The sequence below is a fragment of the Lutjanus erythropterus genome, chromosome 13 (assembly GCF_056507025.1).
Source record: "Lutjanus erythropterus isolate fLutEry1 chromosome 13, fLutEry1.hap2, whole genome shotgun sequence".
NCBI lineage: Eukaryota > Metazoa > Chordata > Actinopteri > Lutjaniformes > Lutjanidae > Lutjanus > Lutjanus erythropterus.
Window position 1 is genome coordinate 16,172,484 of NC_139329.1, and position 22,531 is coordinate 16,195,014.

Consider the following 22,531-nt stretch of genomic DNA (forward strand, 5'->3'; position numbering starts at 1 on the left):
TCTCTTCCCCCTTTGTTCTCTCCTCCTCTCATCTTTATGTCTGCTTCTCCCCTGCTGTCTTGTCTTTCTGCGTATTTCCTCAGTGTCTTCACTTTGAACCCGACAGCATTAACCTGTCAGGGAAGTTACAAATGTTCTGAGTGAATTATGTAAACCACGGAGAAATAAAGCTGCGAAAAGCATGGAGTTTTCGCTTTATTTCATAATTCATCACGCTCCCAGATTGAGCCAAATAAAACTTGACTTATTAAGCAGTCCGGCACATTCTTGCTCAAAATCCTCTGAAATATGCTCGGGAATATTAATCACTCTTTGTCTACTTCGCAAATAAAAATCAAACACACACACACATAAACATACATGCACAGATTTTTTGTGATTTCATTACTCATCAAATGGGAGCAGTGTCTCCCTCATTTCACCAGATTTCATTGCAAGAGGCAGAGTGATAGATGTTACACCAGCACCACCAAAAGGTGAAGCGCAAAACAGCAGTTTCTTCTGCCTCTTTCTCTTTTCCTTTGCCTCCAAAACACAAACTTACAGCGCTGAAAATCAGATTAAGGATGCTTCGCCTTGGCAGACAGCAAGTTTGTTTATTTATCTCAATGAACACAACCACAGACACACAGGAGAGAAGGGGAAACACACACTTCATACTGGGGGGATGGCGTAGCAGCAGTGCAGCGTAATTAGTAGGACATGGCTGTATAATTGGTCTCTAATTGATATGAAGAGCAGTGGTTTAGCCCAGGTTGTGTTCTACACATGCTGCAGGAAACGCCGGCGGCCCGCTCAATCTTGGTGCCATCTTCTGATTGATGTCTCTGTGGCAAATGCCCTTCAACAATCAGCACCCACAATCTCTCTGTGTCTATCAGGCCACCTGTCTATCTGTGTGTAACATCTTCTACCATTCATGTGCCATTTCTTCTTTTGTGCCTAAACGTCTCACAATCTCTTTCTTTCTATCTCCACATTGATTTGGCCCGCCGTTCTCTGAAGGCATTCTCAACCTTTGGTCTGTTTCTCTCAGTAAAGGTGAAAGAGCAGCGTTTGTAGTGTTGCGAGGTGAAAAGTGGAGGGTTTGTTTATGAGACACTAGCAGCCATAAAAGACTGTGCGCTTTCAATGGCCCAGACAGGCTCCAACTGGGGGAAATAAAAGCAACTTTAGATGAAAAGGAAATCAATTTTAAGTGCTTTTATTTACAATAGAAAGTGGGTTACCTGCTCTCTCAATTTAGCAAATGAGATCTGAGAGGTTTCTTTTAAAAATGAGAATTTAGCTAAAGTAATAGTTGCTGCTGAGAGGTGCAACTGGACACATGAGGTCAACACTCAGTGAAAGGGATGGATTTGAGGTTTGGATAGGAAACAGAACAATTCTGTTCAGTGATCGTGACTTTCAAAGACTTCTCCCTAATTTACACAACAATGAAGCTTTTGTTCATATAAAAAAAAGAGCAAATCAGGACAAATCTTTACAGTATGACTGGGTTTCACCAACAGAGATTAATTTAATCTAAGATTATTTCTAATCAGAGTTCAACAAAACTGTTTAAAATGAGTAAATCCACATTTTAAATTAAGCAGAGCTCTGTTGCAAAATTAAAAATTTATCCCTGTTTAGTAAATTTAATTTCAATATGGAAATACTGGCTTACCCTAATTAGAATAAATAAAAAATAAAGGGGTGAGGCTGTTAACACGCTCTCTGTTCCTTCACAAAGCATTACATTGTTTGCTAGGTAGCAAAAAATACAAAACGTTACACTGTTTGTTCACTAGCTAAAAAGTTAACAAAGAATTACATTGTTAGCAAGCAAAAACCTTAAGCAGCTTTCTATCTCCACATTGATTTGTCCTGCCGTTCTTAACCCTTGGTCTGTTTCTCTCTAGAGGGTGAAAGCGCAGTGTTTGGGGTGTTGGGAGGTGAAAAGTGGAGACACTGGCAGTCATATAAGACTAAGCACTTTCGCTGGCCCAGACAGGCTGCGACCAAGGAGAATAAAACCAACCTCAGATGAAAAGGAAGTCAGTTTTAGAAGTATTGTTATTTTCAAAAGAAACTGGGTTACCTGTTCTCTCAATTTAGCAAATGAGGTCTGAGGAGGTTTCTTTTAAAAGTGAGAATTTAGCTAAACAGTAACAGTGTTGAGAGGCACAGCTGGTCACAAGAAGTCCGCACACGATGCATTGGATGGATCTGAAGTTTGGATGGGGAAGCTCTTTAGAACAATTCTGCTCATGGATCGGGTGCTGATGCAAGACGACCTTCAAGGACATTCCCCTCATTTACACAGCAATTAAGCACTACCCTGTTGGTAAATTGAAAAAGAGACAAAAATCCTCTGTGGATTTAATAACAAACTCATTACCAGGGCCCAACAGGGCGGAACTGCCTTTTAATTAGAGCAACACCTGATTAACGCCCAATTAACAGAGCCAGAGCCACTTAATTCTCCCCCACTTTGGCAGGTTGAGAGCATAAACATAAGCAGTCCAGCATCAGAGTGCTTCCTCTCCTTCTGGGAATGTGCGAGAAAAAAGTAAATAACGACTTTGGAGGCAGTCTGTTGTTTGGTGGTCCAAATGCTCTGCAGAGCCGGGAACGCTGCACTGGAAATGCATGAGGTAAGTGTTTCAAAAAGAAGACAGATGTAGGACTGGCTGGCAAAAACTCTGCTTCGCTACACATGCAACTCCTAGTGGGCGGATGTCCAAGAAGTGAAATATGATGCTCAGCCACAAAATATGGTAAATATAACTCTTGCTCCTCCCACTCTCAGATATGATACACTTCAGCCTTTAAGACAGAAACACTATCAAGGATGTTAACTTAAAACTTTTATTTAGCTCTGAAAACTGAACACCATTTGTGCTACTTATCACTTATTATCAGCAAACAATAATAAAACAACACAGGAACATGGACATTAGTATTTGACAATAACCATGATATCCATACATTGAGACCTGTAGCTCACATTTAAACATATGAAATAAAACATAAAAAAAATAAAGTTTTCTTTTGTTGAGATTTTAACATTCATCAACTACACTGTAGCACTTGCTGAACCTGTCAGTTTAAGGTATACTTGAATGTTTTGTGTTGTGTTTACATGAAAAAGAGCAAAAACTTGGACAGTACTTTATGATTGGGTTGCACCGACAAAGATTAATTTAATTAATTTAAGATTAGTCCTAATCTGAGTTTAACAAAACTAGGTTTAAAATGAGTAAAATTATGCTTTAATTATTTAACAGAGCTCTGTTGCACAATTAAAAACAGGTCTCTGTTTAGTAAATTGTTTATTGATTAAAAGTTTATTGATGTAAACTGAAATTAAATAGAGTTTAATTACAATATGGAGATACTTGCTTACCAAGATTAAATAACTTAAAAAATAAACCTGAGTGCTGTTGGGATGCAGAGGGGACAAACTGTTATCTTTCGGCTGTTCTGTATTCATTCACAAAACTTCACATTGTTTGCTGGCTAATTAAAAAGTTAACAACACACTAAATTGTTTACTTAGCTAGTTTTTAGTGCAACAGGTTAAACCATGGTTATCAGTGTCATTAATCGGTTTTAAAAATTAATCCCTGTCGGTACGACCCAGCATATGAGAACTTTGTAAACAGTTCTACACATCTCTTTGTCTGAGAACAGTTCTCATCTTGTCAGCCAGTACTGTTGTTCCTTAGTGTTTTTTTTTATTTTGTTCAGTCGATACTGAAAATAAAGAGAATGACCACTACGATCAGCTCCTCAGGAAACTGGAGCCTTTAGTCCCACTGACTTCCAGGATTCACGATCTTAATTCCTCCAGCCAACACTTAACTCCAGACACAGTTAATCAATATTCAGTCTGGTTGTATGGATCTATAAAGCAGCGAGGAATTGCTGGTTTCTCATTGAGTCTCTGTGCATTAATGTGCACCTTATACATTCATTTTGTTTTTCATGTCCTTCTTCTCTCCTTCCTCTCATGTTGACATTTAAACCATGTCGCATTTGCTGTAACCAGTGTGATAACCATCACTGAAAGAGCGTTGAGCCTTGAGTTGAGAGGAAATCCGCCATGACTCCACAGCCTTCTCTAAGTCTGGCAGGATTTCTGGCACAACAGCTTGCTCAGCTATAAAGACTATCATCTCCACGACCAACAGCAACACCCATCCCAAAGCCCCCAGCCAATAGGAGGAGCCGAGGCTTGAGAAGTCTCGACAGATTTCTTCACGGTGCTGATAAGTGAAAAGAGACCAGCTGAGGAGGAAGAAGAAACCTGTAGATAGGAGAGGAAAAAAACGAGTCAAATCAAGTATCATTGCAAGGAAAAGAAAAAAGTCATTAAGGTCAATTATTACACGCCTGGAGCTTCAGAAAAGAGTTTCTATGATAATGAACTGCAATTCCAAGTAAAGTAAAAAGTCTCTTTAAAAAGTGCTGCCCTGCAGGGTATGTAAATGAGAAGTACATAAAAGAATTTCCCGAGGCGTGGGTTTGACATGAACTACACAAACCAAAAGGCTATTTGGAGGTTAATTGGAAATGGGGCTATTTTTTTTGTACCACCATACTTGGAATGAATATATTATTTTAAAATTCCCAAGACAACAGCAGGCTAATTATTAATAAAGTCAAACACCAAAAACATGGTGTGTGGCTCGGGCAAACAAGTGTTTCACACAGTGTATTTCTGAGCAGTGCAGTGGTGTTACCTGTAGAGGCCATGGTGAGCAGCAGCAGCGTGGTGGGGTAGAGCGCCTGTCCTGCCATGAGGAGAGCTCGAGTGTTGGAGTAGGAGCGCACTGTCTCAGATGTCCAGCAGAGGGCAAACACCAGACACAGAGACGCAGTACTCACAGCCATTAAGAAGGAGAGAATCGCAAATACTCTCTCGGCTTCCAAGGCTGGGAGACAACACAACAACAGACACATGGACACAGTCCAAAAAGAGAAAATTAAACTTAATTAATTTTTTTTCATTAGAAAGATTGATATTCATTTTAGATTGCCACAGTTGTCACTACAGGAACTACAGTACTAGTGTGCTGCAAGTATTTGTTTTCTGTTAATCATTTGTTTATTTGCACACTCTGAATTCTGCTTTATTTTTTATATCTTATATTTCTTCTCTTTTATACTTTTATATTTCTATACTTTCATCTGTGCAATATATACAATATTATTACAGCTTTGCATATAATTGGAGCATGACATAATATTTCATATTGCTTTATTTCTGTTTCTTCCTCTATTTTTCTATATATTGATGTTATATACTGTAGAATAAGCCACATATATTTTACATACTTCTTATTGTATATAGTATATATTATTCTTATATTATCTCTGTTATGGATTGTAGTAGAATGTACACATTTTTCCATACTTTTTATTATTTCTAATTTCTCTATGCTTATATGTTTTTTTCTGTTTTTTAATGTGAGCATCTGTAATGTGACCAGTTTTCCCCCAGGGATCAATAAAGTATTTCTGAGTCTGATTCTACTTTTTTATTTATGTATTATTCTCAATTATTCATTTTTTATTGTTCTCTTCATACTGTTTTTTAGTCTCTGGGGGTGCAATTGTAATTTAATTGTGTTGTTGTTTTGCAGCAGTACAATGACAATTAAGAATCTTGAACATTGCATGGAATACATTAAACTTCTGCCATAAGAAGTCAGCATGACGAAGTGAAACATGGTGAGGTGACGACACACTCTCATGAATGCCCCCACACAAAGTCCCCTGCCTACAACTGAAACCAGAGGAGTGAAATCAAAAGTTCATGTACTTTTAGGTATTTTTCAAGCACATGGGGCTACTTCACATTACACTAGATTCATTGTGAAAGTGTGTTTGCATAAAAAAATTACACACTGGGGGTGAACAATTTCTGTTTGTTAACTGGGGATGGGAAATACCACAAAATTTGGTTTCAATCCAATAACAAGTAATACCAGGGCCAGGATCACAGATATCAATACCAATATTGATATTTTGTATTGTTAAGAGCAGATAATGCTGATGATCATGTAAGGGAAGGTGTCATAAGTTACTACTATTCTCCTTCTGAATATTACCACCAGACATTCCTTTTACTACCCCTGTTAATTACTTAACAGTAAATAAAGAAACTTTCATTATGTGTATGATCACATAACAGTGGGATCCAATTTTTTGGTATCAACCCAGTTAACACTAATATTGATACTCACACCAAGACTATCAGTAGATACTTTGGGGATCAATCTACCCCCCTCTATTAACAATTACCACTAGTTGGTTTCAACTGGGTGTTTGGTTGGAAGGCGTAACCCTTACTGGCACAGCTACATAGCAGTTTAACTGACATTGTTACACCTGACATTTTATTTCTTATCTGCTACCAAGTGAATATTTGACAACAGTCTTTTATCCACCCCCTTGTTGGAACATTATCTGTAGGTGCATGTACTATTACAGCTGTTTTGTACTGTTTTACTGTTTTGTTCATTTAGTTTTTCTATGTTTACTGCGAAACAGGCTGGCTATTATACAAACTGTCTGAGGCAAATGTGTTTCCAAAACAACCCACAACAAGCTAACTGTTAAACTGCAATCATTGAATTTGTTGGACTTGTCAAAGGCTTTTTCTCAATAGGCTCCAATAATTTGTAAAGGAAACAGTTTTCTTCAACCTTTTTTTGGACGTGAATTAGCTTGCTGCATTCTAGTAAATCTATATAAAGTGAGGGCAGAGGAACTACACTGCATTATATTCACTCTGAATGTGTGTTTCTGTGTTAAAATGGGACTGTAACAAATTTACAGGAGAGCTAATTTCTTTTAGTTAACAGTAGAGCTGCAAAAAGTAGTTGATTAATTGATAAATTAAACTATTAAATTAATCAGCACCTATTTTGACAATTGATTAATCATTTTGTCTTTTTTTAATGTCAAAATTCTGTTCAGCTTCTCAAATGTGAATATTTCCTAATTTCTTTTCTCATTCACATCAGAAACTGAATATCAAAACAACACATTTGAAGGAGTCTCCTTTGGGTACTGGAAACACTGATCAACATTTCCACCATATTTTGACATTTTATGGACCAAGCAACAAATCGATTAATTGAAAACATGAACACCAGATTAATCAATACTGAAAATAATTGTTAGTTGTAATCCTTGTTAACAGTGACAGGAGATGTATCTGTCAAAGACCAGGTTTCAGCTGACCACGACTTCAAAACACTTGCCTTTAGGCATGTGTGGGAGCTTCAGCAGATACAAGGAATGCACTTCCTTGCAGGTACAGGCTCAAACTTGTTTACTTTAGCTGAATTTCAGAGGTGTTTGTTAAGCAGAACCAGTCTTATCAACACAGCACAGCAAAGACATTTTTATGCCTCATTCAATTTGCTGCCCTGCCTCATACATTGTATTTGACTGCTGTCCGTCAGTCCAACCTTTAACCTAACCCTGAGCGACAGCTTCAGACAGACGATTTGATGACTGCAGAGAAATGTCAAACATGCGAGTGTGGCTTGTGGCTCACCATTGAAAACGGTGCCATCTTTGCGATCAGTCTGGTCACTTGTAGTGTTATTCCAGTCTGTCCAGAGTCCTCCCTCCTTCAGCCAGAATGGGGTCCAGACTGCGAAACACACACACAGGCAACCTGCCAACCCCACACAGGACTGAGCAAACCTGAAGCGACTGATGGTGTCCCCCAGCTCCAGTAACTTCATATTGGTACAACACTGAGAGAACAAAAGAGACAGGAGGAAATGAATGTGTTATTAGAGTGTACTGAAGTCTGAAATCTGCCTCCAATCTAACATTGTTATTCAGGTCTTATAAACCCGCTTTCATGTAGAAATGTAATTAAAGAACTGCCTTACCTTTGTTGTTGTAGAGAACAGAAAGGTGTCAGGAACAAAGCTGTGAAGTTAGTCTATACAGAAACTTCTTGTGTTTCCCGCTGCACGACTTCTACTGTACAAACACTTCCAACACCCTGACACATTATTACTTGTACCGCTCATGGCCACAAGCCCTCACTCGCAGATCAAACCCTTCAGTGTTACCCCGCCTCTGTTGCAATGGAAACTCCCCCAGCCACCAGCTGAATTTCCCCGTGAATTCTCTCCACTGTCTGTGACCCACCAACTCACACTGTAGGGAAAGTGAAAGCACCACAAACGGCCATGCAATATTTGAGGAAGCAGAAGTCTGTGTATGTAACAACAAATAACAAGGAATACAGTATTATGGAACATTAAAGGGAAGTTAAAAAGATAAAAAATCCATTCATACTTGAGAGGTACTCTTTAACAGCAACATACAACCCACTCATCTGTGTCTATCAAATGCAGAAACTGTGTGGGGGGTGTCAGCAGGTCATTTCCTCATGACAACACATTTAAGGAAATCCCACTCTCACTTTATTACAGTGGGGCACAGCTGTGCTTGATGGCGGCTTCAACCTCAGATGTCGCTCCCCTTCGTCACAGAACAACCTCCCCCTTCACTTTCCTTTGCTGCAACGGAAGGGCGCCCACAGCCCACCCAAAAAATGTCAGACTGAAATGCAAAGAATGATATGTGCAAAGTAAGACAGTAGACATCTTAAAATAAAAGAACAAACAGGAGATAAGTCAGGATATGCAGAATTACTCTAATGAAAGATTTTAGCCAAATACAAACATAATAATTCAATACTTTATTCAGAGATCATTAACTTTACAGAAAGTACATTACATTCTGATTGTATGTGGTACTTACTGATAGTCAGTGTATTAGTTCCAGTAGACGTAGGTTGGCACTACCCCAGTTTGAAGAAACTGAGAGGGGGCACCAGCACAGAAGCTAAGAAACGTACTGCTGTGGACGGGGAAAGCAGCAAAACATATTTTAGCCACTTAAAAAAAAGTCTACCTGAAAAAAATAAATAGCAGTTTAAGTGTATGCTATATTTGGAATATTTCCACTGCTTTGCTTTGAAATCTGACAGCCTTTTCTGATGGGAAACCACTGTATAACAGCCAAATATCACTCTCTCAACAAACTTCATGGCTGAAATCAGTCATTTTACCTTGCAGAAGACAGGTGCTCCTCTCTGCTTCTCCTAACTGGGGGTGTGCCGACCACCATCTACTGTAGCTAATACACTGATCATGGATGAGCATCTCATACAACCCTAGTTCAAATAATACAAACCTTTTCAGAATCGAATGTGGCTGATTTTGGTTGATTTACACTTGCCATTCTAAATAAACAGTCTGGATTAAAAAAAAAAAACAAGGCTGCCCCCTTTAGCATCTTAAAAATAAGGCCTCAGATGCAGAGTGAACAGTACTCTGTACCGTTTCTTCGTCCTGGCCTTGCTTTCATTACTTTTCTTCCTCCCTCCTCTTTATCCTGCTCTCAGCTTATTCTTATTCTCTTCACTCAGAAATAGGCATCAGATTTGACCTTGCGTCAGGTGTTTGTGTCAAGCTTTTCACGATAAACACAGGGAGTAAGAAGGATGCTCAAGTACTGCCTCTTGAAATTTGGCAGCTCCATTCGTGCCTGTTTATCCTAAGCTTACTTTCTGGCTCTTTGCAGCAGGGCCTTGAATACATCAAGAATCTCTGGGTCCTCTCCGGCAGACAGCTCCGGAGTGTTCTTCTCCAGCCAATCGGAGGAGCGGATCTGGTGCCTGAGAGTCCCAATCAGAGAGTCCAGACCCTCTGCGGGCTTCGATGTTTGGCAGTCCAGCAACACAAACTCCTCAGCGTCCAGCGAGCCTGTGTCAGGAACAGGGCTATCCTTTTCTGTCAGCTGGTCAGATGACTTGCTCCAGGGCGATGATGGTGAACTGACAATCACAGCATTGTCTGAATCTGGACTTTCCTCCTTCACTGATTTTTTCCTCTCCTTACTGGCTTCTTTGATAGAGTGTGGATCGGGGATGGTGCTTTTTTCTTCCATTTCTTTCAAAGCCTCCCTAATTCGCTTCAGGCCTGAAAAAGCATCAAACATTAACAGAAAAAGTCCATAACTATTATCCAATCAATACTTAGTTTAAGACACAAAGCAGGAGATGAGCTGGAATAAAAACATTGACTGAATAAATGTAATAATAGATATGATCAAATCAATGTCTACTTTAGAGCAGAAAATTGGATTTATAGAGAAAAACATAATGCACTACTTGAAATTTTGAAAAACCGATATAAACTTGGGTAACTTCTGCATTTTTTCCCCAAGTTTTTGTGTCTAAGTGACAACAATTTTTAGAAATTGGTCCAGTACTGGGGAAGAGCGCTGCAGCCAGCGGAAGTGAAACTAAGCTACAACCTAATCCCTGCTGAAAACTGGGCATTGTCAAAGTATGTCCACTAAAAGTGCTTGTTTGTGCCACTGACAGGCTTAGGCTGTTATTTAAGTCTGGCAACAATATGGAAAGGATAAGAGAGAGATAATCCTTATTTTAAAGAGTAGGATAGGTTTTGTTTAACCAGATACAGCAGTTACATGTCTCTCTCCAAACTACTCCCTTTGCTAAACTGTAATTTTAAAAACATCTTCATTTAAACGCAACAAAAATAACACTCACCAGAAATGTCTTAGCTTGTCATTCCACTGTCATGCTCTGGTTTGGTTGACATAAACAATTTATTCACTGAGGCACAAAATATTCTGACTGTATATGCTGTTCCTCCCCACTGCTTCTCTGATGTCCATCCTCCCGCTCTGTCTCTCCAGATATTTTAACATCTAACACGGTAAATTAAGGGTTTATTTAGACAAAAGCAGAGTTGGTGATTGTTGGACCAGCTGAAACATGAACCAAGATATTCTTGGTGGCTTTACTTTTGTTTCAGTCATGTTTGAATGAAGATGACAATGACAATTTTAAAATTACAGTTTAGCAAAGGGAGGCTGGTTAGTTTGGCCAGAGCAATAAAACAGCGGTTTCTGATAAGACTAAACACTAAACACTCTCTCTTTAAAAAAGGTCTCACTCTGTAATGATCCTGTCCACAATGTTGTCAGACACTTGTAATAACAACCTGTGTCTGTCAGTCGCAAAATACAAGGCCTTTAAATGGACTGCAGCACTCTCCCTCAACACTGGACCAGTTTCAAAAACTGTTGTCCCCATCAGTCACTTCAACACAAAAACAAGGGAAAATAAGGTCCAGGTTCAAAAATACATAAGTTCCCTTTTAAGACTTAAAGTAGCTGAACAAGCTACCCTTCCTAAGCCCTGCCCCGTTTTGCTTTGTGCTTTAATGACAGTTGAGCAAACTTGATTTTCAGACACCTTTCTCATTTTCCTGCAAAAGCAATGTACATGGGCACATCACAAGTTAGCTAATGTTAGCCAAATGCTAAATAACTAGTTTGCAAATGATTGATGATTGATTAGCTTGCTAGTTAGCAAACATTTCGCTAACATTAGCTAATTTAAGATGCAAATTTATGTTGCTTTTACAGGTCTCTGCGCAACATCTTTTAACCATCCTCAAAATTTGGTTTTCTTTCCAGCATAGATCAGCCTAGCACATAATATATCTGAGCACAGGAAACAGACAAAAGAAAAAATTGAGTACCAAAGTACCATGAATGGGCATAAGAAGTTCAACAAGATGTAGTGTAGGACTGACCAAGGTGAAGTTGGTTCTGTTTGTTTGCAAAGACAATGCGGAACCAGCCGGGCGTGGAGCAGGAGAAGGCCTGACCGCAGCTCAAAACCACTTTGTGTCTGAGGAAACACCTCCACATAGACAACTCCTCTTCAAACGACGACTCTCTGAGCCACTACAGAAGTGGAGAGACAGAAGTGACACATCAAGGGCATGGGAATTCACACACAAGAAGTTATTTGCATTTAGCATTTGCATTAGACGTGGACAAGTAAAAATGAAATATCAAAAATATCAAAACGAAATATCAGCCACAGAATCTTGATACCTTTCTGAGGTCAGCCCAGACATATAGTGCAGCAGGCCTGTCAAGGAAGGGGATGCCTAAACTCCGCAGCTCTCCTGTCAGGTAACTGCGAGCAGCTCTCAGTCTGCGTCTGTTCTCAGGCAAAAATGTCTCACTGATCCACTCTACAACATGACAGTGTGAAGTGACAATAGATACGTGTAAATTAAATGTTACAAGTCTTTGTGCAGCCTGATGTTCAGCAGAACCCCATGCTGTGCTCCTGTCATATCAGAAGAAGCCAAAAAAGGGATGATATTTCTCGAAAGCAGGGAAACTGCTAGGAAGTACATGTTTGAGTTGTTTGAACAGCTTACATCCAAAATAATTAGTATTTATGAATTTATACTCAACTAAGAAGAGCTGATTGTACACTCTTAGAAATAAGGGTCTCTAAAGGGTTCCTCATGAAGGGCTGCTTCTGAAGAACCCTGTCTTGAAGAAAGGGTATCTGAAGTACCCTTTTTGGAGGAAAGAAGGATTGTTGAAATCCTCTTTCATCAAATTTCCTTTGTCCCATAATATAAAAGGAAAGAGTTCCAAGTAAACACCCCTGGGTGGGTTCTAGATAAAACCCTGGAAATATAAAAAGGGTTCTCTGGGTGGGCTCGAGATAAAACCACTTCAATAGTGTTCTTGGTATAACTCTGGATACAACCCCAGGAGACGGTTGTGGGCAAAACCATGACACCACAGTATAGTTTTTTGTAGAGCCTCTCATGGGAGGTTCTAGGTAAAACCTTTCACAGGTGATTTAAGTATAACCCATTATGTTATTACTATGGGGTCTCCATAGAACTCTCTGGAAGGGTTCTTAGGGGCATCTTTATAAAAGACTCTACCAGGAACCAAAAAGGGTTCTTTTATGGAGACAAGCTGAAGAACCCTTTATGGTTCTTGTTAGCACCTTTATTTCTCATAGTGTATTAGTGTGACTTTTGACTGGTCTTTACCAAAGTGGGGTTGGTGTCAGGATTATTTTCCCTGCACATCATGGAAGGAGAAACATAGCAGTTGGATCCTTACCTCTGTCCTGAAGCAGCTGTGCTACCTGGTACTGGCTGGTTCCACAGATACCATGGAATGAACCCAGCTGGGCCAGAGCCTCCACAAGGTCTCTGTTCTCAGTATACAGGGTGCCTATTCTGATTCCCGCCATGGCAAAGTCCTAGAAACGACAAGATAAATAAAACGTAAATGGAAAAGAACTGTGAAAGCAAACACCTACTAAAAAAGATGACATTTCACTGCACTTTCAGCAGGGATATAAAAAGTCTCACAGTCTGGCACTCACGTAGAGCTTGGCACAGGACGTACCTTGCTCATCCCCCACATTACATGTGTCCTCTGTGGGTCGGGCAAACTGAAATAAGACCACATCATTAGCAGTTAAGAGGCTGTCTTCAGCCACAGTTGTTATGATTAAGGGTCTAATAGAGTAATCACGCAGAGGTTAGGTTCATGCAGTACCTGTCTACACTGAGGACACTGTGAAAGGTGACAGATTCATCAAAGACCGTCAGCATGTACACTTCATCTACGATGGCATGGAGCTCATTTCTAAAGCAGAAAATGAAGGACAAGAAAGAAAATATAAATAAATACAGTGCGGCATTAATAAACCTTGTTTTTTTATGTTGCTATAATGATTGTTAATGACAAAGAAAATGCAACATAAATGTAAAATTGTTCCTTCAACGTCCTATGTGAGTGTAAATGCACTGTGGTTTATGGTTACAACAACTCAGTGCCTGCAAAGGTCTGCAGAGGGAATTACTCTGGCAAGATCATTCAGAAAACAATAGATGATGCAGGAGACTCCTTGGCACATGGCTGCACTTGACAATATGCTGATGGTTAGGAGAGGTGATAAAACTCCATCAAGAGCGCTTGATATTCCACACACGGGACAGAGCCATAAAATAAAAAGAGTTCACACTAGGAACTGTATGCAGTGCCTTGGCCATGTGCTTAAAAGGAGCCACAGGACTGCACACCGGGAGGATTACAGTGTTAGGCCACAGTGTGAGATGATAACGGGGCAAACACACCTTTTGGCAAACTCCAAGAAGGCAATCATCTCCTTTGGGGTGTAGATCTCTGCCAGAGGGTTGTGGGGGTTCATCAATATAAGTGCTCGGACGATCACCCCCTAAAAGAGTCGGCCAGTTTTTAAGTAAATATAACGTGATATGCAGTATCTTCACAGTTTTTATAGAGATAAAACCGGAAAATAAATCACAGAGAAGAATAGAGTTTCTGAGGCGTTTATCTAAACTAAGAACTTTGGAGTGGTTCAGTCTTTCTTTAAATATTCATTAAGGGTAAGTGCTTAAGAAAAAATGCATTCATGAATCACCTCTTGCTTTGCCCTTTTCAGACCTTCTTCTAGTTTCTCTACAGTGAGGTGGAAGGGTCGACTGTTTTTACCATCAGCCTATAAATAAAGAATAACAACAAGGAAAAATACATAAACATCCACAGTAAAGAAGAGACAAGGTGAAGGATCACAATGCACCTCAAGGTGAATGCAATGTCCATAAAAATGTCAGTTACATTGAATGTATACAATCAGCAAGGTACATGTTCAAAAAACATTTTATATAGTAGGCACAGGGTAACTACACCTTTTCCAAAGTTAAATTCAAGGCTGTTTCAAGTTTCAAGTGCATTTTCAAGCTTTTCTTTCTGTAATAAATAAAATGTTTTTTCATGTCTTCCTCAAATTAAATCATATGCTATTGTATTATAAACAACCAAAATTCTGTTTTGTTATAGCATTCTACAGAAAAGTGACAAATTAAAAGAAAAACACAATATGTTTGAAAATGTGTCAGCTGCCTGTAAGAAGATTTGGCAACCTGGCAAAGCCAATATCCAGCTAATTACCAATTTTACTTTTTTATCTAAAAGAGAATTGTTCAGTCAGGTAGCAATTTATTATGAAAGTAGTGCAATTACAACTTCAATCAGTTTCAAGTACTTTATCCAAAGCCCTAGCAATTTTCAAACCTTGAATACTCTACATTAAAATTCAGGTGTTTTCAAGGATTTCCAGCCCCTTTACAAAGCCTGTAAGCACTGCAGGTAAACCAGGCTCTGTATTCCTACCTCACAGTCAAGAGGAACGTGAAAGAGTTTGACGTCACTGTACAAATGTAGATCCTCAGTGATGACACCGTAGAAAGGAGTAGGAATAAGTATGGCATCTGCAACATGACAAACACAAGGAACAAATGATATCAAAATACAAACACATACTACATCATCTCATCACAAATTGTCACTATGAATGACCCTTCATGTACAAATGCGTACAAGCCTATCATGGATGTATTAATGACCAATCTTTAATGATAAGCTAATATTTAGGTTATTAGTGTCCTTTTTTAATTAGTAAAATTTACTCATCCAAATTTGCCTGGCATGTTGTAAATAAATACATGAACATGGGCTGCTTTTTATGCCACTTTGTGAGCAAAACAAATAGCTTTCCTTTAAATTAAGGCTTGCTTGCAGTGGCACTAAAGAATAAGCAATTTACAGTTTTATAATTATTACCCCTCTATGAAATTTAAAGTTTTTTTCAAAATTTAGTGCTTTTTTAACAGAGGAAGGACTTTTCAACATAGCATTTCTAAACATACTAGTTTTCTTTAGAAAGTATAAATTATTTCTATTTGCACACAATAACAGAATTATTTCAGAAAAAAACAAAAATTACCAGGGTCAATATTATTATCCCCCTTAAGAACTGACCTTTTTTATTGAGCCAAACCACTGTTGTGCTTTAATTTTGTAATGCTCAAAGCTGTAAAATCAAGTTAAACCTGAGGGTTATCTTCCAATTTCCACACAGTATGAAAACAAAACACCGCATTTCAAAGTGTCAAGGACTGGAGTGAGAAGTATCATCAAGAAATTCAAAGACAGCCACACAGTACAGAACAAGTCTGGCAGAGACAGGAAGCGAAAGATTTCAAAAACTCTGGAAAGAAAACTAGTGAGAGATGTGTCTAAAGACCCCAGAACAACTGCCAAGACACTAATGAATGACTTAGCCAAGTCAGGAATTGTAGTTTCAAAGAAAACAATCACTAGAGCCCTGCACAGGAGTGGACTGTGGGGTTGAAGACCAAAAAAAACTCCACTTCTGCAGAAGAGACACCTTCAAGGAAGACTGAAGTATGCTAAGTAAGGACACCCTGGAGAAAGATTATGCATACTGGAAGAGTGTCCTTTAGTCAGATGAGACAAAACTAGAGCTCTTTGGCCATAGAGACGTTGCTTATGTTTGGAGAAAGAAGGGAGAAGCGTATAACTCAAAGAACACAGTCCCCACAGTGAAACATGGTAGTGGGAGTGTTATGCTGTGGAGATGATTCAGTGTGTCTGGAACTGGGAATCTGGTCAAGGTGGAAGGAATCATGAAGAAAGAAGGATATCTGAAGATTTTGAAAGAAAACCTGCAGCAAAACTGGGTCTGGGTCGTCGCTTTGTCTTCCATTTTGACCCTAGTAGTTTTTGGGGTTTTTTTAAATAATTGTGTTTCTGTGTACAAAGTAAAATAATGTAAGCATCCAAAATAAAACTAGGATGTTTGCAAAAGCTGTGTTAAAAATCCTTGCTGTTTGACAGCACTTGGGAAATACCTTTAAAAAAAGAAACTGTCATAGGGGGGCTAATAATTTTGTCCTCATCTGTGTGTTGCTGCCTGAATAATTTTAAGTGTTACGTTTCGAAGATTACACTTCCTCCCCCGTTCTCTGTTATACTTTATATGATAATCATTTTTAATAGAAAACAGGCAGAGAAGAAAAGAAACCTGGCAAAATTTCCTGTTGCCATTCTACACACATTCGTATTCATACAATATAGACATGGATGTATAGTGTGTGTGTGTGTGTGTGTGTGTGTGTGTGTGTGTGTGTGAATGCATTCTGAACTTACCTTTGGGGTCACAAATGACTGCAGCGATACATGAGAAGAGGGAACCACAACCATTCATCACCACAACCTGAAAAAAACACACATCCACCATATAATGAAAGACCCTAATTAAGGCACAAAGGGAGACCTGATAAATATGATTCTGATTCATCCACCTACTAAAGGAGCCATCCATTACATCTGCACATTAAGCTGGTTATACTAAAAGAAAGCTATATTAGTTCAATTGCAGCATTTGGCATCTTTATAATCATTATAAGGTTAATGAATTAATTAATTCAATCCACTGACTTCATGAAAATGAATGGCTATAATCCATTATTATCCATTAGAATCTTCTGGAGCAGCAGTACGAAATATTTAAAAAATGATTGTTGTTAGTAATTAAGTAATTTGCTGGACATCAGTATAAATCATGAAAAGGGAACCTTCTTAACACAATTCATAGAAATTCAAAGAAAATGTATATGTTCCTGTGGAAAATGTAAACAATGTAACTTTGACTAGACTAGAGTAAAAAGAAGAACATTATTACATGTAATTTAGAGTCATTGTGAAGAATGATTGCTTTTAGAATTTAAATGATTAACAATGAATGTTATGGTAGAACAGTAACACTCTAACTGGCTCAGACATTGTAGTATTTAGTAGACTAGACACTAAACTTTTATACTGTTAAAGCACAACTGTTAATTGCCTCCCTCAATCATCATCTTGCACAGCCTTTTAAACAGTTCATCTCTTCCTCAGTCATCTTGTTCTGTGCTTTCTTTCTTTATTAAATTTGGTTTCTAGTATATTTTTTAGACTTGTAAACAGAATAATTGGTGTAGAGACATAGCAAAAGAGACATAGCGAACTAAAACTTTCTTTGCATTAATAATGTGTTTACTTCTGCAAATGAGAATAAAGACTTTAAATCATATGAATCCTTGAATATCTTTTACCTTTTGCACATATGTGGTGTGTGGAAAAAGTGCCTGCTATCTACAATCACAACTGTGCTGGCATCCACTTTCCACCTTGTCATTCTCTCCATATAACATGTCTAGTGTTTTATTAGTATATTAGTATAAATGACTGTTGCCTTACACAGGAAAAGCAATAACGTTCACTCACATTGTCAGCTTTCAGTGGGTTTGGAGAACGGCAGTAGTGAGTTAGGAACTTAGCGACCTCCTCTCTCAGGCTGAAAGAGAGCAAGATGTAAAGGTTGAAAGGGTTAAAGTGTTTACTCTGAAAGGTCCACTAAAGATCTAACTTCACTGGTCCGTTTGACAAATGTGCTGCTCATTTCAAATGAAAAGAAAAGTCCACTTTAATCTCTTACAATGCACGTCCTCTCCAGTCTGAGTACTGCAACAAAGACGGGTCGACGTGCAGCATGTCAGGCTTGGTCAGCTGCAGCAGTAAGGAAAATGAAATTCATTAGTGAATGCAGGCAGAATCATTAAGAATAATGCGATGTGGCAAACACATATTATACAACATAACACTCTACAGCATTATATCATCATTACCAGGATATTCTTGTGTTAATCTTACCCGGTGTTGAAGAAGATCATAGCAGAGTTTGTTCTCACTAGTACCCATGTTGATTATACCCTGGGAGCGAGAAAAAGAAGAGTACCTTATAAAATACTCATTAGCGATTTTTTCAGTTCCAATCTGATTCTGATAACTGAATTTGGATATCTGTCAGTACCGATACTGTACCAATATCAGCACTCCATTTTCTTGATGATTATGTTGGTTATGAGGATGGTTTTTATTTTTACTATTATATACTTACTATATGTGTGTAGTAGTAGTGGTAGTGGTAGTAGTAAGATTACATGAGGCTGAAACTGAACTTCTGTCTGGAAAGCTTGTATATTTTGCATAATGAATCTTGTATAATGGCATCCTTCAACCTTTGTGGGGTGCTGTAGGATTGTGGCTTGTGACATTCATATGTGCAGCTGATAGGCTGAGAGACGCCCCTCATTTGCATAATTTCCCATGACGCATTGCTGCGAGCGTCAGTTTGCTATTTTATGTTCCAAAATGCAAATGTTACTTTTTATTTGTGTCTGTAATGTGTTTGTGATGTGTTAATTTAGTAAATGTTGGTTCATGGTGGTGTAAATCCAATCTCTAATAATCATTATTTTGTGTCTGAAAGCTGGGTGTTTACGTGACCTAACTCCACTCACATCAGGGTTATCTGTGTCGTGGTATTTGTCCATTCCATATTGGGCAAAGCCTTCCTGGAGAATGCCTTGCTGCTGTCGGATGCTGTTACCACGGTTGGACAGATACACGCTAGCACCAGGAGTCTGTGCACCTCTCAGTGTTGCCAAAACATTCTGAGACATTTCACCCGTCTTCACACATGTGGGTCGTGTTGACTTTATTGTCTCCTGAGTGGAAACGGCCTGTGCTGTGGGAGCTTCTGAAGGCGGCTGAGATAAGGATGATGAGACGGAGGGGGCAGCAGTGGTCATCAGTGAAGCTGACAGATGAGCTAGGGGTGAGACAGAGGGGTCAGTCAGGGTTGTCTCGGTGGTCGGAGCGCCCTGTCTGACAGCAACCAGTGCCCCCGTGAGCATGCTGAACAAGCGGAGCTCGTGCTGGCGCTCCCGCTCTGCCCTCCTCTCCTCCCACTGTTCCCTGCGATGCTCAGCCTGCATCTCTCTCTCCAGCCGAGCCTCCTCAAGTGAGAGGAGGCGCTCCTCTGCCAACTGCTGCCTGTTCAGGAAGCTGACCAGGGCTTCATCAAGGTGCCCCTCAACACCACATCTAGCACCACCTTGATTCCATGACGTTTTATCAGCCCGGTGACGTTTCCTCTGTCTCACAGAAGTTAAGGTATGAGGACCCTCTGTCCTGGGCTGCCCAAATGTGTTCTGTGGCACGGGACCACCAACAGTCTGAGTGGCAGCTGTGGCAGAGCTGGCAATGTTCAGATCACTAAAACCTGGGGATATGAAAAAGAGAAATATTTCAACTATCTACTGCTCTCTAATCTTATGTTAATGATCGTATTAGTAATATTGCTAACACTTTAAGGGTACGTGTAGTATCATGATTTCAGTCATGAAAAGCATGAGTTCATTCATTTGGTGCTGCATCACCTATCAGGAATGTACAAGAATTAATAGCATCTCATGAATAACTAAATTCAAGAACAACATGGTAATTTAAGTGAAACCAATGTAATTCAGTAAGTTATTAATGATGTTCATGTCTTCTTCATAGGTAAGTCTGCCGTTTAAGAGACCTGACTTGTCACAGCTGCACGTTTCTGCTGAATTATGAGTATTGTAATCATGATAAACTAAGGATCATTTTGGCATTACTTCATCATATTAGTAGGCCCTTCAAATAAATTGTCTGTCTTAAACACTAATCAATATCACAATTAATCATGGCATAATTGTGAAACCACGTGTATTAACAATTTGCTGGTTATGCATACATGATACAAACAGGACATGAACATAATGAGGTCATGAAAAAGTGATGCTTTGTCAATCATGATTACAACACCTGGAATCCAACAGAAGACATGAGCAGTGCTTCATCTGCTCAGGTCTTTTGTCTTTTTGCATTAACTGCAGACTTGCCGATGAAGAAGACATTAACTTCATTAGTAACTCAGAAGTCATGATAATGAAAATGCATTAGTTGTTGCATTAATTATTGTATGGTTTTTGCATTAAGTCATGGATGAAATACTGTTAATTTTTGTGCATTCCTCATAGATCTTGAAGTACTAGGGAAAACCATGTGTTATTATGAGCAATACACAAATGTCCTCTACTATTACAGACTATTTTTTAAAACTTTTGGATAAATAAGCCCATGTCTGACGGGATGAAAACACAGGTGCAGGGTGAATGCAACGGTTGAATAAAATCAACAACAATAAAGTACTTAACATTTCTGGCATATAATCCTCATTAATGCTTCAGTCAGTCCTCTAAGCAAATGACCATGTTACTCTAAAATCAATGTATCATGTTGAATGTCACAACTGTATAAAACTGGTCCAATGCATCAAAATCACCTGAGTACATGATCACCTCTTACACACTGTCCCTCAGTTAAAACAGCCTTATAATCTCTGGCATACACATCTGGACTGATGTCACCTCTGCTGGTCTTCTTCACCCTATTCCTGGACATTTCATGCACATATAATGAGCAAATAAATATATATTTAATAATAAATGATTTCATTTTGTATTTTTTTTTCTTTTGAAGAGAAAAACTCGTTTTTCTACTGCCCCATGCTACATCTTTCCCCACATACTGCTACCCCCTACATGACTGAATTCATGATTTTTCATGCATCGAGTCTTGAATAACTCTTGGTAATTCATGTATCTTTACCATAAAGTGTTATCATAATAATAATGGTGATAGAATTATTTGGACTAACAACCTGAAGGTGAGATTCTTGCATTTGCTGTGCTCTCTCCTCGGCCCTGAGTGTCCTCTGGCCCCAGCAGAGACTGCCCATCAGTTTCCTGATCCTCACCAGATCCATAGTATATCTCAGGGGGTGGGACACCCGAGTTCATCATGCTCTCGTCAACAACTTCACATTTAATATCCAGCAGATCTTCACTTTTTGGAGGCTGACCAAACAGAAAGCCACCGGAGGAAACGGGACCAAAGGAGCCTGTTGGTGCTTTTTGCACGTATACTTCATGCCCACTGGGGTTCTGAAACACATGTTGAGCTATGACAGTTCCGCCCAAGGAGGAGTAGGTGATCGCCGGTCGGTTGGCCAGCACCCTGTCCATCACATCATAGAACTTCCACGATCTCATCTTGTAGTTGTCCTTAATGCGGCGATACTCTAGTTTCATCTTCTTGATCTTCTCCCTGCACTGGTCACCAGTGCGGTAGATGCCCTTTTCACGCAGGATGTGGGCCATACGGTCGTACACACGCTGGTTGCGCAACGAGCTCTCCAATTCAATCTGGACCGACTCGTCCGACCACAGCTGGAGCAGCTCCACGATCTCCGGGTCGGTCCAGTTGCTGCCTCGCTCATGCTTCCTGCAGCGAAAGTCCATCCTTTTTAAGTTACAGGACGTATTCTGCAACACAGGATGAGAAGGGGGCGATACAAAGGAACATCAGTGGCGTAGCTCTGTCATCCTAACTTCAGGAACACAAAGAAACGCATGTGTTGTTTGTGTCCGTACTTTATGTAAACAGTAAATATATAAACACCTGTATTTGCTCACCGTAAATCGGACGTGCAGCTCTTCTGACAGACTGCTGTGGAGCTGTCACGCAAATGTGACATTCACGCTCACATGTCACGGTTTGTTTGCCCGGTTTGGACTGGTTTGGAATGGCATAGAGCTGTGTCCAGTCGGTGCTGTAACATATAAATCATTTGAACAGCAAATTTGTCATAACTTGGTGAGACGGCGAATAGACGCGGACAAAAATATCCACATCCGGGTTGACGGCACATGCGTGCTGTCCTTATTCCGGGATAACTTTGGTCCGTGTTAACGGGGGTAGCTGCTGAAAGCGGGCTGGATTTCACTTATACCAGGCTGTAGCAGGGTAGACAGAGCCATGCGAGTCAGTC

At 39.5% G+C, this 22,531-nt stretch overlaps 2 protein-coding genes across 2 annotated transcripts; both read right to left on the bottom strand.

The window, feature by feature from the left end:
• Positions 1-4,001: 4,001 nt before the first annotated feature.
• On the bottom strand, positions 4,002-8,599 carry LOC146316334 (uncharacterized). Its single transcript, XM_084734424.1, has 3 exons — positions 7,556-8,599; positions 4,728-4,919; positions 4,002-4,291 (listed from the first exon to the last, which is right to left on the bottom strand). Exons 1-3 carry the CDS (start codon positions 7,746-7,748, stop codon positions 4,005-4,007), a joined length of 672 nt encoding a protein of 223 aa, XP_084590550.1. The 5' UTR covers positions 7,749-8,599; the 3' UTR covers positions 4,002-4,004.
• Positions 8,600-8,707: 108 nt separating this feature from the next.
• accs (1-aminocyclopropane-1-carboxylate synthase homolog (Arabidopsis)(non-functional)) lies at positions 8,708-22,439 on the bottom strand. The gene is made up of 16 exons (XM_084734425.1): positions 22,176-22,439; positions 21,362-22,025; positions 19,128-19,891; positions 18,478-18,537; positions 18,263-18,333; positions 18,052-18,121; positions 16,933-16,999; positions 15,094-15,191; positions 14,342-14,419; positions 14,034-14,134; positions 13,453-13,542; positions 13,300-13,345; positions 13,009-13,150; positions 11,965-12,107; positions 11,658-11,811; positions 8,708-10,007 (listed from the first exon to the last, which is right to left on the bottom strand). The coding sequence occupies exons 2-16, from the start codon at positions 21,999-22,001 to the stop codon at positions 9,589-9,591; spliced, it is 2,943 nt and encodes a 980-aa protein (XP_084590551.1). The 5' UTR covers positions 22,002-22,025; positions 22,176-22,439; the 3' UTR covers positions 8,708-9,588.
• Positions 22,440-22,531: the final 92 nt, after the last annotated feature.